This window comes from Pseudorca crassidens, chromosome X (genome assembly GCF_039906515.1).
Source record: "Pseudorca crassidens isolate mPseCra1 chromosome X, mPseCra1.hap1, whole genome shotgun sequence".
NCBI lineage: Eukaryota > Metazoa > Chordata > Mammalia > Artiodactyla > Delphinidae > Pseudorca > Pseudorca crassidens.
In genome coordinates, this window is record NC_090317.1 from 16,518,756 (window position 1) to 16,537,291 (window position 18,536).

Genomic DNA, 18,536 nt, shown 5'->3' on the forward strand with positions numbered 1-18,536 from the left:
CAAGGATGGGGTGGCCCTCAAGTGGATGTGTGGGGTCAGAGAAGGGGGAGGAATCAAAGATGCCTCTGGGGTTTCTGGTTTGGGATGTTTGCAAAGGGATAATGATGCTCTAGGCAGGGGTGGATAGAGCCCCTAGCCAAAATGACCAGATATAAGATTTGCAAACTTTTCCCCATTTCATACGTTGCCTTTTCTCTCTATTGTATCCTTTGATGCACAAAAATCTTTAAGTTTGATGTAGTCCCATGTGTTTATTTTTGCCTCTGTTGGCTGCGATTTTGGTATCATCTCTCTCTTATTTCTTACAACCGCATGTGAATCTACAATTATCTCAAAATAAAAAGTGTACTTAAAAAATAGAAAAATAATACTATTAACAGTCTAAGTGAAGATTAGCTAGTTTGATCCTTCACTTTTTAGTTGTGAAAACTTGAGATCATAAAGGTACATTTAAGAAAACAGGGTAAATAAATCCACAAAATACAGGTACTTTTTTATTGGCAGTCTTATTAATCTCAAAGACATAACATATATTCTATATGTGAAAATCACCTGTTAGAAGATATTTTTAGATATGACTAAGAAATAAAGTAGATAGGCTATCTAAAACAATCATTTATGATGACCCACTCTTAACCTTCTTAACTTGCAACATTCAAAAGAATTGCTTTTTCAGGACATTTAATACATATAATATTGATAGCAATAAAAATCTATGCTTTCAATGACTATATTAAAACTTAGTAAAGGTTTGATCCTTTTTGCAAAAATTAAGAAACCTCAGCAACTAAAAATGTTCACAACTTTACAAAGAGAAAGATACCGTGTGGTACTGTATTACTCTAAACAGATGTGGCTCTTTAAATGAGAAAAAAAAATCACACACATTTTCAGTGATGTCTGAGTAACAGCTTCTGGAGTTGTTCCTTTTAGAATCTTGCCATGGAAACCACAGCTTCTACAACTGCAGTTATTGCAGAATTCACTCTTGTATCTATTTCCTTAACTTGCTACTCTGCCTAAAACACACGCCTCAAGAGCATTCAATATTCTTTTGTGGAGGAACTTAGCGCAAGCCAACAGCCCCACGGAAGCACTATTTTCTGAAGAAAACCATCAGATTCTTGAAGTGTTAACCCCAATCAACTTTGGGGGGTCCAAACTAGTTTACCAAAAGCCAAGTGCACTTAAAACTGGAGAGAAGAGCGGTGACAGCATTGGAGCTTGCAACCCAAAGAGCAGCATAAGAATCACGCCCCCCCCCAAGGTGAAGAGTCTCTTCTGTTTGATGTAAAAACAACGAAAGGAAAATGAACAAAACAGAAAACAGGATGCAAATTCTATCCTTCCAAATAAGTTTTTAGACTTTTATATATCCTGATATCCATTACTCTTTGACTACATTTAAAATGCTTAGTTCATTGTCGATTTTTCTTTTTTGTTGTATTTCAAAGATGACTAAATGGCACATACTTGACTTACCTAAAAGAGGGAGTAAAACTGGGTAGTTGTACGGCATCACAAAGAGGTTTACACAAGTTAAAGTCGTACTGGCTTTTAAATAACCAAATGGATATCCAAGTTCATTGTATTTTCCACTGCTAGTGACAAATACCTGAGAAGACGGTGAAGTAATGTACAGTTATGACAATAAGGATTTTATGTAAAACTAAACACAGCAACATTCCACACCGACATCTCTGGCACAATTTAATTGCAATTTAAAAATGGGAATAGTGCTTTCACTATATTTATGTCAAAACATATCATACTAAAGAAGAATGTTCAGATTGCAATTCTTCTGCAAATTGCGTTAAGAAATGAAACCGTACTATGCAATAACGATTCAGAGACCACAGGCTGCATCAACAATACCCAAATATTTACTTGGTTAGCACGATGGAAAATAAGGCTGAAATACCACTAAGTGATACCAGCCATTAAAACAAATTGACTTCTCAAAAGAACAAGTGGTGACCAGAGTGGAGACTGTTAGGAAAATGGAACATGCCCCTATGCCTGAAGCATGCAATCACAAAAACAAAGCCCATTTAAAGGATTATGCTAACACTCATGTGTACTACTATTAAGTTTTGCTCTACTTCCCTTTTATGCCCCATTTCCCTACCCATTTATTCATTTTTCATCCAATAAATATTTATTGAGGAGTCTGTTACAAGCCAGGCATTGCTGATAATTATTTTGATGCAATTATATTGAGCAAGGAGATGCTTTGGTTCAGTCTGGAAAGCACTTTCTCTTGTAAATGATCCTGGTGGAGCAAACATTCAATAAAAATGAAAACATTAATCTTTATTCCATATGACTAACATCTTATTCCTTAATGATATTCCTGATTTGATATGTATTATATTGTCAGGTTCCATAGACCTGATATGCTCTTCTGGAGTCCTCTGGCTATCATGTTTTCTTTGTGCTCCATGTTTACTCTTTGGCCCAAATCAGGGCATCAGTATGTACTTTTAGGGACCTAGACCTTTACCTTTCCTAAAGCCCTTCAGCAGGATTATTTAAGACAAAAGTCAAACCCTGATGGTGAACAGAACCCACTTACTTTGCTAATTCTTGGTACCAGCCATATCACCTACCAGTTCACTAAATTCTTGCTACACTTAGCTGTAGCTAAGAATAAACCCTTCCTATGCAATGGATGCCTCCACAAAAAAATGGAGTGTGCTAAAACATGACTCACCTACTAGATTTCATGTCTTAATCTGAACCTTAATAGAAACAGATAATTGTAATAAAACATGTTGGATTTCCTCCAGTTTCCTAAGTGTGTATAATAGAAAAGGGGGAAAATCATTATAAAGGATAAAAAAGTTACGGCCAGCAAGGATCAGACCTGTAATTCCCCCGAAAGGAAAAGCACGGGTTTTTTTTGCGGTACGCGGGCCTCTCACCGTTGTGGCCTCTCCCGTTGCGGAGCACAGGCTCCGGACGCACAGGCTCAGCGGCCATGGCTCACGGGCCCAGTCGCTCAGCGGCACGTGGGATCTTCCCGGACCGGGGCACGAACCCGTGTCCCCTGCATAGGCAGGTGGATTCTCAACCACTGCGCCACCAGGGAAGCCCCAAAGCACTGTTTTTTGTTCCCTTCTCACTCCCTTTCTGTCTTTACTCCCTCCCTTCCCACCTTCATACCTTCCTTCCTTCCTTCCCATAAGCCCCCTGAGTTTTTCCAAATTTCTTATCACCTGCAAATTCATAGAATTTGGGGGTTCAAAGGGATCATTAGAGACCATCTAGTCTAGAGAAAGTGTCTGATCCCAGACCACATAGCTGGTGGCAGAGCTAGGGTTAGAATCCAGTCTCCATTATGATTTTGCCAAATTTCCCAGCTCCTGGTTCATCTTATTCTTTTTCACTCCCACTAATTCATCGCATTAAACTACTCTAAACCAAAGTAATGTAAGATGCAAGAGAAAGACATATGGCATATTTGAGGGGTGCTGCAGGGATCTTAAGGATTTCTTAAGTTCCTCTGGAGATTTACAAGGAAGGTGCCATATAGAAAAGAGGGTTTCATTTAGGGAGGAAGTATAATTTATAATTTTATTTGCTTTTATTCCAAAATGTTTTTCAATTCATAAATTCAAGCCTCTGTCTTGATTTTAACTTAGCATTCTATCATCCCTATCTCTACATTTCTAGCACATTTTTGGTGTATTTTATTGAAATATAAACATACGTTCAAAAAAGTGCATGAATTATAAGTATACAGTTCAATGAATGTTCAAAAATGAATGCACGTGTGTCATCAGCACCCAGATCAAGAAATAGAACCTAACCAGAAACCCCCTCGTGTCTTTTTCTGGTCACTACTCTGTACCCCCAAGAGAAATCACTGTCCCGACCTTTAACAGAGTCAGGCAGTCTTACCTCTTTTTGAACTATATAAAGTCGAATCATATGTTATGTGATCTTTTATGTCTGGCTTCTTTTGCTCAATATTATATTTATGAGATCATTCTGTTTCTTGCACTTTTCCATCCTTGCTTTATGCCTGTTCCTTTTTTTCTACCCAGTTTTAGCATCTTTGGAGAATTCAAGTAGCTTAAAGGCAACTAGTAGCAATGATTTCGCATTTTAGGATGAAACAGATGGCAGTCTGAAAGTGTTTTTTGCGTAAGTAGAACCTAACAATTACTGATTGCTATACGGTGCTGTAGTTTAGAAACAGAACAAATATCCTTACAGTGTAGGGCTTCCTTATTATATTCAACTAAAAAGGCTGTGACTGCCACGCCCGGATTTTCACAAATTAAAATCCAAAGGTGAGCCTACTAACAAATCAGCAAGCCCTTCCGGCTGAAGTATAACCCTTGGAAGAGCCAGTGTATGTGCATTTGCCTGTGCATTTGCTTCATCCAAGGAAAATCCACACTACACTCACCAATGTGGTTTGTACTACAGGAAGAAGGGTTTGATTACATTACACAAATACATAAAGTAGTTTCAGGCTTATTTATTTATTTATTTTTTGGTCAAAAATATCTTGTACTGGGAATTCCCTGGCGGTCCAGTGGCTAGGGCTCCGCACTTCCACTGCAGGGGGCACGGGTTCGATCCCTGGTCAGAAAACTAAGATTCTGCATCCCAATTTTAAAAATTAAATTTTTAAATTTTTTTTTAATTAAGAAAAAAATCTTGTACTTCCAATCTGTCAAGTTCACAATAAGGACTGAGAACATTGCTTCAGCTGAAGAATCCATAGCTGAATAGAATTACATCATTTAGGTTAGGGATTCTTTTTTTAAAATTTATTTATTTTCCTTATGTTTTTTGGCTGCGTTGGGTCTTAGTTGTGGCACACGGGATCTTTGTTGAGGCATGAGGGATCTTTTTGTTACGGTGCACAGGCTTCTCTCTAGTTGTGGCATACAGGCTCCAGGGCACATGGGTTCTGTAGTTTGCGGCACGCGGGCTCTCTCATTGAGGCACGCGAGCTCAGTAGTTGTGGCTCACGGGCTTAGCTGCCCCACGGCATGTGGGATCTTAGTTCCCCGACCAGGGATTGAACCCGCGTCCCCTGCATTGGAAGGCAGATTCTTTACCACTGGACCACCAGGGAAATACCTAGGTAAGGGATTCTTAACCTGGGGTCCCTGGATAGGCTCTCGGGGAGTCTTCCAAATCCTCAAATACATAGGTTTCATCAGATCATACTTCCTTAAATGGCAGTGTATGGTAGGCTAGTGATTCATATCAGTCTGAAATTATTTGCTTGGCCTTCTTGCTTATTTGACAGCATTTGTGAGAAACATTATCAACAGACTCAGCTCGACTATTCCCAGATTAACCTTTGAAACTTCTTAAAACAATTCAAAGATCTCAGAGTGGTTCCAGACATTTGGCTGACAACAAAGGATAAGTACCTGCCAGCAGGTATGGGGAGACTTTCGTTCCAGGATGTACTGAGTTAAGGGTGAAGGTTCAAGTTCATATTTGTCAAAGGGAAGTTTGTCTATTACCATTGGCTCACAATCTACACAGGAGAACCTCACAACAGGATGAGATGTTCGTGGAGGCTAAAAAACAAGAGGGGAAAATATAATCCGTTATCAAGAGAGTTTACATTTCTGATAATTCTGCAACCCTTTTATGTTTTGTTAAACCATCGCTGAGATACAGACTACTGTTTTGAGAAAGATGAATTGAGAAAGGTAAATTATAACACTCATAACTACGGTTTCAGGGATGTAAAAAATAAAACTGCTTTGAATATTAAGAACTCTGAAATTCAGATCCACTTTTGCAACCTCCAAGGACTACCTGCCCTTCACTCCTTTGTACTATGAGGTTTCAGACAGGCCAGACACCGCTAGGAAAGAAGAAATCCATGAAGTTTTCTAATGCGGTAATGACAGAGTTGGAGCCACTAACAAGCAAGGTGAACAACTGTAAAGGCATGGAAAAGGCAAGATAGAGACTGAAAAGGAGCCCGTCACAACTCCAGAGCCTGGTTGAAATTTTCTTTGCAGCTGAATTTTTATAACATTTCTCACACCCACACACTTCCTTGAACAGCTAGAGCTGGGGATGCTTTTGGCTGGGCTGAAAGGCCCGTGTACCTGGGGTACCAGAGCAGATTGATGGAGCAGCCATGTTATTAATGGCTTTAGCTTGTGGAGATGGAGAGCACCAGAGAGAGAAATGGTGGCAGCAAGGGCGAATGGAGAGAAAAAGATTTAGGACAAGTTCCAGGGTCAAGAGTGAGATGTAGCTCTACCTACTCTTGCTGAGAGATCTGTAAGGCTGATGTGAATACGACAAAACACCTGTTTCCTTCATAAAAGGGAAAAACATGCTCATTTGGCTTTATGATTTACAAACCTACAAGATGTTTTGGAAGCTGAGAAAAATAGCCTTCCAATGTGCTTTTAAAGCTGAAGCTACGAGCTATGTGTGAGTTTCCTAAAATTCCTTCTTTCTGGTTTTTAAAAAGTTTTTTATTTTAATCAAACTTGCAAAATATATCTGGCTTATTAGATTTAAATCTATGAAAAAACATGAGTGGGGACTTCCCTAGTGGCACAGTCGTTAAGAATCTGCCTGCCAGTGCAGGCGACATGGGTTGGAGCCCTGGTCCGGGAAGATCCCACATGCTGTGGAGCAACTAAGTCCGTGCACCACAACTACTGAGCCTGCACTCTAGAGCCCACGAGCGACAACTACTGAGCCCACGTGCCACAACTACTGAGCCTGCGCACCTAGAGCCCGTGCTCCGCAACAAGAGAAGCCACCGCAATGAGAAGGCCACGCACCACAATGAAGAGTAGCCCCCGCTCGCTGCAACTAGAGAAAGGCCGCGCGCAGCAATGAAGACCCAACGCAGCCAAAAATAAAATAAATTAATTTTAAAAAATAGAACTTCATAAAAAAAAAGACATGAGTGAAACCCTGTCACCAGCAATAATGAAGCAAATTTGTAACGAAAACATTCAGTCTGGGGTTTGAAGGGGCTGAGAGTAACTGGGCCCTGAGGTTTGACAAGCGTGCCACCTTGGTGCCCCAAGGGACAGGATTAGGAGACAGAGCCTCACCCACGGCAGGGGTCGTACATTCAGGCCTTTTGTGGCCACCTTTGAAAAAAATGCAGGAGCCTCAAAATAGCAATCCAGGAGAAACTGCAGTTCATGTCAGAAATGTCTAAAACCTAGATAGACTATAGATTAGCTGAACCAAGAAGGTGCTGGAAGAGCAGTGACCTTTTTGTGCCCCCTCCGTCCCTCAAGGATTACTCTGGCCTTTTTATATTGGCTGCGGGGAGGGAGGACGATGAAAGGGAGAGTGGGTTTCATATGGTTTCCCTTATTACTAGATACCGCGCCTTTCCCCCTCCCAAGCCAATACATGTGGTGCTAGGAGCCACTACAATATCAAACCCTCTTCCACCAAATACAGTGAACAAAAAGATAAACCCTTGCTTAGAGATCATTTAAAAAATATTGCTTAATTACCCATTGTTGAAAGGTGCATTGCCAAGGAACTCAAGTCCACTGATTACAAAAACCTGAGAAGTAGGCCCACAAAGTCCCACTACGTGTCTAATGGCTCCCTCGGAGGAAGTAGAATGACCTCTGCTTTGAATATGTTTCTAGAACCTATACAAGGTGCAAACTAAGTTCTAATTTCCAGGGGATGTACATGAAAACCAATGCCTGCCCTTTTTAGAGATTGTGTTTACCATGTAAATCAAGTCAGCGGCTCTGGCCCTGAAATAAAAACCAAGTCACAGATTGCAACAGCATCACAAATAACAATATTTTAACATCTGAAGAGGGCAGGTCAAGTGGCAAAGGCAACTGAAAGAAAGAATGCCAGAACAGAAAGGAGGTGCTCTCTTGCTTTTAGGTACAAGCTAGACTTTCCAGTAAGAAATAGAAAGCACAACTTAAAAGCTTCCAAGCTATTTTAAAAGGTTCTCTGCAATCAACTAATTGAAAATCCAGAATGATGTTTACCTTTTTGTTTTATGACACTTACTAGTGAAGGTAAATTCTGATCTGGCCAAAAAGATTCTGGAATTGGCCAATGTCCAACAGGAACACCAGTCTTAGAGTTAGGTCGCACATAAATGAGCTTATGACAGCTATGCCATGGTTGAGCAGCAAATGAATTGCTTGGCCTGGATGAATCCATAAGTCCATCTAAAAGTTAAACAAAAGACAGACTAAGGCATGAATTTCCTTTCACAGCCTCTGATCTTCTTGTACAGATTTTTCAGTTAAAAGCAAAGTACAAAACAAAACCAAAACAGTGATTCATGAAAGATGGAAGTAAAAAGTGACTCTACTAGGATTTCTGAATGTTCTCTCTAGCAACTCTTTTCATCATCTAATCCATCCCCTCTAATCCAACATCCTGCCCCCCCAGTTCCTTAATTACAACCAAAATATGTAGTTATACGGAAAACTGTTACAAAGTTAGTTTAAATTTTCTGAGATTTGGACACATAAATTAAACACACTAAACCACAACAGTTATTTTTCCAAATTAGGCAAATGAAATTTTTCATTCCCTGGTATAGTTTTACATTTTTGAATCTGACAAAATAGGTCATAAATTCTATTTAGATTTTCTATTTCCAACAGATGAAAAAAAGTATTCTTTACTAAACAGTTAGACCCAATGACCACAAAGGCAAATTCACCAAAAGGTAGAAGGAATGCTGACAACCAATCTATGTATATAGTTGGGGAGGGAACACAAAGCAAATGCATCACGTTTATGTGGACTAATTCATTATAGTTTGCCCATCCCATCATTAAAATCCCATGGAAACTGGGCATCGTATAATGCTGAATAATATATCCTGAATGCATTTTAATTATTTGAACTAGCATATTTCATTTGCCCCCAGAAAACAGGGCAAGACAGAGCTACATAACCTTTAATGGGATGATTTATTAGTCTAAATTATATTTGTAAAAGATATGTGTTAGTTATTTGAGTCTCATTTTTTTCTTCAATATCATTTGATTTACTTAAGCATTACTTTAAACAAGTAATTACTTTAGAGCAGGGGATTTACTGCGGCCCATGGAGCTCTAGAGAATACATGTAGTGCTTCAGGGGACCAAGACACCCCCTCTAAAGTTGAGATCACAATTCTGGGGATGTGCATTTTTCTGAGGAGAAAGTTCTTAGCTTTCATCAGAATCTCAAAGGTTAAGAACCCTGGACAAAGGGGAAATGGAGCAAGAAAGAATGTCTGAGCTATTTACGTGACACCATCTAATTGGTTTTCAGTAGGAAAGTTCCCTGTTCACATGAAGGTAATGAACACAAAATTATAGACCTGAGTGGTCAATCGTTACCAATATAACATGTCCTTCCTTTACAACTAATTTAATTACTTTAAAATGGGCTGTGAAGCCTCAGTCTTCTACAGCAGGTGTTTTGTTGTTGTTGTTGTTTTGGTTTTGGTTTTATTGTGTTTTTTTTAATTTGGCCACGTGGCATGTGGGATCCAAGTTCCCTGACCAGGGATAGAACCTGAGCCCTTGGCAGTGAAAGCCCGGAGTCTTAACCACTGAACTGCCAGGGAAATCCCTACAGCAGGTGTTTTTAAATTGGAGTCCAAGAACCCCTGAAATGAAACACAAAATTATGTGTGTGTGTGTTGCCCATGTCCATTTTCCTGGGGAGAGGGGTCTCTATTTTTTCTAATAGCTTCTCAAAGGGTTCTGGGGACTAAATAGCAAAAAGGTCAGGAACCACAGGATCCACTGCTTCAGCAAGAAATGTGGGTCTTTCTGCCCCTTTGCACTTACTCCCTTTGCTTCTCCAGGCAGCTACCACTAATTGTGGCCACAGCGATTAAAATGTATGGATCAGATCAGGCAAGCACTGTGGTGATAATGGAGTCTAGGTACACATATGTATGTATGTGTGTGTGTGAACCAACAGGAATGAGGAGTAGCGATGGCCTGGAACAGAGCTCTGAGGAAGCCGTGCAATGGGGTATGATTCCCTTTCCCAATACAAAAGTAGCTCAGCTTTCATATTTTGAGATGTTGAAGTTTCCATAAAATCTCATTTGAAGAGAAAAGGTTCTGCAGTTAAAAAGTGGCCAGGAAAATACTGGTGTAGGCTCTTATAGGATATTAGCAGTTCCTGGCTAAACATTCACAGATCTCATCAAGATAGCTTGGCACGTTTGGCGCTCACAAGACCAAAAGCAGATGGCTGGTTAAATGGCACTCTGTAGTCAATCTCCAGATATTTCATGAATAGAGAAGTGAAGAATTCAGCGTCATCCCAAGACTGGGACCTGGAATATGAAATGGGTAGGGAAAAGGGAGAATTTTCTGAGGAATATTTGACATTGAATTAAAGCTAGAATTTGGCTTCCTGAAATGTATCCACAGGCAATGAATGAATGGTAGTTGTTTGGATGGATGTTTGTAACCACTTGATTGTGTGTGGCTAGTGAAGACCGCATCTACTGTGATTAGTTCAATGTTTTCTCAATTTCAGATCCCTCTCCTATAATAACACTTTAAGGTTAAAAAAAAAAAAAAGGTTATCTACCGTACCTTCTCCAATAGGAAGTGGATCTGGTCCCGTTTTTTCAAAGTTAATAACTACACCACTCTGAACTTTTTGAACTAAAGATTCTAAACATTGATTCAACATTCTCTGTGTTCTAACACAGTAGGAGCGACCTATACCAGAAGGAAAAACAAATAGTACAAGTTTGATCAAATAAAACACTACTTAACTATACAAGCATCTGAAATCCTAAAATACAACTTGAAATAATCAAAAGTACACTGGCAGCAGACATCACACTAATGATGAGCTTAAGCAGCAGAGTTGAAAGATTCGGAAGGAAAAGAAGTAAAGACTGGATGTGGCATTTAAGAAAAATGGTACTCTGCTGCCCTGAATTTTTCCTTTAGAAATAGTAAATATTGCCAATACCTCCTGTGACTTCACACATCTGTGTAATGGCAGATTCATCAGTTGGTACACTCCCTAGCTGCTCTGGTTCAGTAGAAGCCAATCCAGGCAAACGCAACACCAGGGCAAATAACCTTTGATCCCAACGAAAAGGTTCTTTGGTTAGTTCACTTCCAGGCAGAGGAGAATTCAAAGGCAGATGAAGCTGATAAGGCAAAATTGGAAAAGTTTCATCATAACAACCCATACAAAAATGAATCAGTTCAAGGGTTATGGAGTTCACTTTTCTTTGATGTCCTCAATAAAATGAGGCAATCTTTCAAGGATTACCAAGATGGAACGTTTGCTCAAACTTATTCTTAACTGAAATAGCTGCATGTTCTCTGCCATTTAAATGAAATTTGAAAAAAAGAAATCTCACCTCTTCTTGAACACCAGCAGTACTTGTTAACTTGTTTCCATCTGTGATGGTAATTAAAATAGATGGTTCTAAAAAAAATGGATTTCTCCCCTAAAATACATTTTAAAAGTATTAGAGCTGTGTAAAGTAATAGCATTGTATTTCAACTTTTACATTTGCCTCCATTGTATTTCAACTTTTACATTTGCCTCGCCTGTGATCTTTCAAGTGTGTGATAAAATTTGCCTGGATAAATAAGAAGGAAAAGATTAGGGACTGAAGTGGGTGGGAATCAAAATAACAATCCCTGCAGAGGTAACATTCAGAATAAACTGAGGAATTCTTATAATTCAGGAACTCCCCAAACTATAACATCCAAATCCCCCTCTCCCTCTGCTTTCCAAGTAATCATAAAAGAAAGATATTAAAGGGATTATACTGGCAGCATCCTCCATACCCGGGTATCATTCAGAATCCTGACTTATGCTCTGCAACCTGGCCAGTGACTGGTTATTGTGAGCAGAGTTTTTACAGTGGGAAAGTGTAATGATAACATCAGCAAATGCTTTTCTGCCTTCCTCTTATACTAGAGCTTTTTCGTTGAATTGAGAGGGACGAGGGACTTAAGGACTCTGAAAGTTTCTCTTCAATTGTCTTGTTCCAATATTCTCAGCAATGTATTCATCCCATGATAGCTGATGATCTGATGTGTAGGCAATTTTAAATATTTTGTGGTCAAGCCACATAAAAGACTCCCCCGAAACGATTTTTGTTAAAGTATGTATTTAAAAGATACATGGACCTCCTTTTGGATGTTATAAAAAAGAGCAGAAAACTTGGTAGCCATGCCCAATTTTAAATTCTTACCCCAAGTCACCAAAATAAATTAGCTGTACTCACTCAAATTATTTTTTACCTGTCCATAGTTGTCTATTCCAGATATTAATCTATTGAGATTTAACAAATCAAATGAGGATCTTAGAGCCTGACCAAGAGTAGTCAGTCCAGAAGCCTGAAGATTTTTTAGTTCACTCATGAATGTTGTGTGATTTTCCTTCCAACCAGCCTGCAAACCAAACATTTACAAAGAAATTCCCAATTATACAATGAACAATATATAAAGTGCAAACAACCACCAAATAGCAAGTATCAAACCTCTAACAAGTTAATAATTCTTTAATCTACTTCTATTCTATATCTCGACTGATCAAGTGGAACACAAGCAGGCCATTAGTTTCAGAAAGATCTGCCAGCCTTAATGATCAAGAGCAAAGATGCAAACAATGCATTCAGTCCATTATCGCTGGAGGGCTTTGGCTCAAGAAGCCTAATTTGCTATTCAGGCTCAATCAAACCTACCAAAACACCTCAGTATTTACCTTAGTTTGACACTGAGGATGAGCACAGAGCATGGGGCAGAGGAAGGAGTAATTTTTTAAATTCATCGTCCTTGATAGAGACAATTAGCTATTGAGTGTCTGATTTACATGAACTTTTCTAACCAAGAGTTTTTTCTCCCAAACAATATTTTCACTTTAAACAAGAGTATAGGTGGAATTATAGGAATGGAGCCACAACTATGTGGAGACAATCCTTCTGGCATCTTTAAACATTCAGAAAGGCGCAATTCTAGAATAGAGGAGAAAGAAAAGAAACAAAAAGTTTTGACAAAGAAGCAGCATCGCCTAGGCACCCCCAGCAGCTATGAACAGCAGCAAAGACCCAAGGTCAACAGCCAACATGCTCTGATTGAATCATTTGTAGAACAGAAGGAAAGGACCACGTTGACTAGTCAGCAATGTGGCTATAAAGACAAAGCAGCACAAAACGCCAAGAAGAGAAGCCAAAAGAAGATGGCAGCTAACAGTAGGTCACAGAGGAATAGGCCAGCAAAGGAGACAGTAGACAGCACAGCCTGGCAACTTTGTGGGACAAACAGGCACCTGAGTCTTGGTAGCCCTGTGGGCAGTAGTGTAATATGCTGAAGGTTCAAGTCATGCCAACCAGACCAGTAGAGCTGGAGGTGGAAAGCTAGCGCAAATAATGCAGAGCTAAACGAAATGACTGAAGTTTCATGTTCAGCTAAAGACCATTATCCACACAACTATAGCAAACACTATCTTTTCTAGTTTCATAGCCTCCTAAAGCAATCTGGGTCAGAGTGACTGAAAGGCAGAAAAGGGGCCCATTGCCTGTACCCTACTATGAAGCATATGCATGACCTTGAGCAAACCTGTCGGCTCTTAGGACCTAAGTTTCATTATCTGAAAATGAAGAGGATTAGATAAACAGGGATACCGTGTAAGGCTGTGCATGTTACAACCCTGGAGAGCCATTCACATTGTGACCCATGAGAATGGAGCCCCCCAGGCTTGAACAGTACGCAACCTCCATAACCATATAAGGTGAAGGTGATAAGATCCTTTCTAGTCCAACAGTCTGGATTCTGTGAAATTAAAAATGTGCTTTTAGGGACTTCCCTGGTGGCGCAGTGGTTAAGAATCCGCCTGCCAAAGCAGGGGACACGGGTTCAAGCCCTGGTCCGGGAAGATCCCACGTGCTGTGGAGCAACTAAGCCCACGAGCCACAACTACTAAAGCCCGCGCGCCTAGAGCCTGTGCTCCACAACAAGAGAAGCCACCGCAATGAGAGGCCTGTGCACTGCAACGAAGAGTAGCCCCCGCTCGCTGCAACTAGAGAAAGCCCGGGTGCAGCAACGAAGACCCAACACAGTCAAAAATAAAATTAATTATTTTTAAATGTGAGTTTTCTCTCTCTCTCTCTCTGTGTGTGTGTGTGTGTTTCCTAACATATCCTGTAAGTCAAAGGATCTAAAGGTAGAACCTTTCCATGTATTATTCCTTTGGCCAGATTGTACATATGACTTATAGTAGCTGGGAAAAGTAGAGGATGTGAATAATTCCTTGTGACCCAAGGAAAATCTTACTGAACTAGACAAACTAAACTTTAGTTAAAAGGAAGGATTATGATTTGAATTGTCCTAATCAAATACTTAGAAATATCAGCAGGTGATTATAAATCACACTGAATTCAAAACTTAGCTTTCTTATTTGGGGTAGAAGAGAAGGTCTACAGCTGCGGGTGAGGGAGAGGGATAGCATCAATTCTCTCCTTTATTTATCCAACAAATTTTTATGGACCAACTATGCTATGCTGGGCAGAATGCTACATGCTGGAGATATCAAGAGGAATTAGCCCTTGAGGAGTTCCTGCTGCAAAGGAATAAGGAATGCAGTTATGGAGACGGAAAGAACAAATGACCAGGGAGTTAGGGAAGGCTTGTCACAGAAGACGGGGCATTTGAAGAAGTCTAATGGCATGAGGAGAAGATCATGGGATCCCCACACTGATGTGAGGAGTGGAGGGGGCAGGGCAAAGGAAGAGAACAGAGTTCATAAAAGGACGGAACTTCCTGGGGAACCGCAAGTAATTTGATTATCATCACTCTGAGTACGCAGCAGGAGGCAAAGCTGATAAGCTGGGCTCTGACTATAACGTGCTGTGTACATTGTCCTCAGTAGTCTGGATTTTATCTGTTGGCCCTGGGAATGACCTGAGGTTTTTAATTAGGGGCGTGGCATGATCAGATCTGTATTTTAGCAAGATCGTTCTGCTGGGAGTTGGAGAATAAATTGTGGGGTGGAGGGGAAGCTGAAGCTTGAGGCAGGGAAACTGGTTTGGAGAATGTTGCAATAGCTTATGAGAAAAGTGATGAAAGCCTGAGCGAGGGCAGCGGGGATGGAGAGGAGGCTGCAGATTAAAGAAGTATTTCAGAGGTGGAGTCAGAAGGATTTAGTAGCTAATTAGGGGCAGGGGTGAGGGAGAAAAAGGGTCATACATTAGGTTGAGTTCTCTTGCTTGGGCAAGCCTGTGAATGGTGGGGTCTTTCACCCAGAAGCCACTTTACAAAGTTGACTTTTTTTTTTCCAGAATGGCTTCATTTAGCAATCTAACTTCTACACTGTACACTCAGAGTTACATCTGCAGTGAGTGTTGAACTCCTGAGAGCCACAAGATAGTTCAAGGCATGACTAAAGAAAAATCAGTGAACTACTTGATCTGGTAAAGGGTTGGGATAAGGTTTGAGTACCACCTAAGCAAGCACCCTATAACTCATCTGTGTTTAGAATAATGTGTCCTAATTGTTACTAATCAATCTGTCAGAATGACTGCTCTTTAAAATTTCTTTTCTAATATGAATTGAAAACATTTTACAAATTGTTTCTGCACCTGAATCACTGGCATTCAATTTTAGGTCAATTCCAATCCTTTGCAATGAATTAGACAATACTTGAAATTTGAATGGTATTCCTATCTCAGTACTACACAGTGTATGGGCTACATTTACAACCCAAAGCAATAAACTTCTTGGTAGCAGTTTAGCTCCTTCAAGAGAAGAATTAATGCCCCTAAGTCCAGTCCTCAGAATGCTGAAGGGGAAAAAAGGCCTACAGAGTGATTTAAATATCTAGAGAACCTTATTAATGTGAAAAATTCTTCCAAAAAGATAATTATTAGTTCTAGTGGGAGAAAGTATGTTTATATTCTTCATTCATTGCTTGCAGTTGATTTTTTCATAAATGAATTCAGGACAGCCCGTTGACCTTCTTTCATACAGTCTTTTATTTCAAGTAGCTCCAAAGATATCCTACTCTCATGTCAGTAAAACCTTTACTCCTGATAATAACTTCCATACATTTTTATGGAGATTTACAGCTTACAAAGCATTTTCATACTTCACATTTGCCTAAGACAATCCTATAAAATAGGCATGGTATTACCATCTCTATTTTGTTTTAACAGACCAGAAGGAGGTAAGACTTGAGTATGACTTGTTTGTTGGGGGGATAGTGGATAAGTCAGAGAGGCACAGTCTGGAGTTGCACTATCTGATCCAGTAGCCCCCCAGCCACTGAGAACTTGAAACATGGCTAGTCTGACTTGAGATGTGATATAAATGTAAAATACACATGGGATGTTGAGGACTTAGAACGACAACAAAAAAGAATGAAGATATCTCATTATTTATTTTTCGACTGATTGCATGTTGAAGTGATAATATTTTGAATGCTTTTAGGTAAATAAAGTATATTACTAAAAGTGTCACCTGTGGCTACTAGAAAATTTGAAATGCTGTGTATGGCTGGCCTTATATATCTATTGGACAGAGATCATCTAGAGGGAACTGAAGGTCAGGCAGGAGAACTTGGCCTTGCTTCAGCATAAAATAGGCTCATTACAGCTTCCAAGGCTGGGGGAAACAGGATCAAACAGTGTCTCAGGAAGGTCAGTCTGGCAGTGAATTATAGGATAGACTGGAGAAGAAGCTGTAGTCAGGAACAATAAGCTAGGAGGTTAGAATAGGCATCTAGGCCTGAGGAAGGGGTTAATTGAGAAACATTATGAACCACCAAGATAGGACTTGGTGACAGACAGACCATAGGCCTAAATGAGACAGAGTAACAGATGATTACAAGACTTCTAACCTGAGACAACTAAAGAACAGAGGTTTAGGACAAAGGAATAACGTGGGGTGAATGAAATCCTAAACTAAGAGTTTACTGTCTTCACAGGTCAAGTTTTTAAAGTCTCCCAGAAGTAAAATGAGAATAATGATGATGATGATAAATAATAATCATAGGTAATATTAATCAGTGCCTATGTGTCAGGAACTCACTTATGCTAAGCAGAGCATTTTATACCTATCCTTCTCATCTGAGCCTCATAACCACCCCATGAAGTAGGTGCTATTATTATATCCATTTTATAGATTAGCACACTGAGGCTCAGAGAGGATAAACAACTTGTCCAGGTCAAAACAACTAATAAATGACACAGCCAGGATTTGAACCCAGGTAGCCTAACTTTAGAACCCACCAATGTAAACCACTATACTAGAGGTTCTTCTACCTATTCTACATATTCACCTCATAGACATGTCTTGTTATACTAGCTTAAAGGTTTATAAGTTTAATGGAATTTCCAAATTTCATTAGTTTAAGTCTACTTTCCCTGATGTCAGAACGCAGACCAGTTGGGTGTGGGGAGCAGTGAATTAGGACTTGGAAGACCCTGGTCTAATCCTGGCTGTAACTAACAGGCAAAACAAGTGGTCCAGAGTAAGTTGTTTCCCCTTACTGGGGCTGTTTCCTCACCTAAGCAATGAAAAAACTGAAAACCAACTCTAAGGTCCCTTCCAGTTTTCATATCCTATCATTCCATACCTTGTATCCATCCTTTATATAAATCTGACTAACAGAAAGAAAATGCCTCATATCTTAATAAATATGCTAATTCAGGTCTGGTTTAAATTTGTATAGCCAACTAAAGACATCTTTGAATATCAGCAGGAAGAGTATGGGCCTTTCAGTCTGTCAATGACTTGGGTTCTCCCCGCAGCTCTACGGACTAGCCCACTAGCCTTTTATTCCCTACTCATATCACCACAAAAAGGAGAGAGTCTGTACTCCTTTCCTCAGAAGGGCAAAGCCTAAAAGAAATATTTTCTACTACCCTCTGCACCCCTATTTCCATGTCCTTATCTGGTATGTTCTCTGCCATATGGTGCTTAAAGGGTAGGTTTTGCCCCTATGACAGAACTATAGTGGAGGTCTGTCAACATGTGAACTATTTGGAAGCTTTTTATGAACACACATCTAAGTTATACCCTCCAGTCTAGCTTTCCTCAGGAATAACGCTGTTATTTAGAATTCTGGCGGGCTCCTGTGTCTTATTTCTCCATTGGTTTCAATGGAGGAGGGAAAGGTAGGGGTGTTATTTAATGGCTCCCCCAAACCTCAGCACCCGAACACTTGTCCTTCCTGAACTTCATTCCATTTCGGCAGGACCATTTCTCTGATTCATTGATTTTTATTTTATTTTTATTTTTTAAAATGAAGAACTCTTTCCTCCAAGGAAATCTTACCAGGAAGTATAAACAAGTAAGAGATAAAAACAGATCAACTGTCCTTGAAGAGGATGTGGCAGTGGTGTTACAGCCCCTTCTGTAAACGCCTGCTCTATCTCTGAAGGTCACTTGCAATCCTTTTCCAAAATATAAATGATCGTGTTAGACTCAGTATATAGTGCAGATTTAATGAACACGGTATTAACTTCTCCATCCAAGGTAACTGAAAAACATTTTTTTAGGGCAGCTGCGTCTAGCTTTCCACAGAAGAAGCGC

The 18,536-nt window shown here is 39.9% G+C and overlaps 1 protein-coding gene across 10 annotated transcripts in view; it reads right to left on the reverse strand.

Annotated features, from left to right (window-relative positions):
* The window catches only part of INTS6L (integrator complex subunit 6 like), a 51,481-nt gene that overhangs the window by 16,835 nt on the left and 16,110 nt on the right, over nucleotides 1–18,536 (reverse strand). For all 10 annotated transcript variants that reach the window (XR_010940084.1, XM_067724106.1, XM_067724112.1 and 7 more), the window contains 7 exons: nucleotides 12,249–12,398; nucleotides 11,354–11,443; nucleotides 10,954–11,137; nucleotides 10,566–10,694; nucleotides 8,011–8,174; nucleotides 5,400–5,552; nucleotides 1,483–1,615 (listed from right to left, as the gene is read on the reverse strand). Coding sequence is in view for 9 of the 10 variants with exons in the window: in XM_067724106.1 (XP_067580207.1) it covers nucleotides 1,483–1,615; nucleotides 5,400–5,552; nucleotides 8,011–8,174; nucleotides 10,566–10,694; nucleotides 10,954–11,137; nucleotides 11,354–11,443; nucleotides 12,249–12,398 (1,003 nt within the window). In the remaining variant the exon portion in view is untranslated. The remainder of the gene's footprint in view (nucleotides 1–1,482; nucleotides 1,616–5,399; nucleotides 5,553–8,010; nucleotides 8,175–10,565; nucleotides 10,695–10,953; nucleotides 11,138–11,353; nucleotides 11,444–12,248; nucleotides 12,399–18,536) is intronic.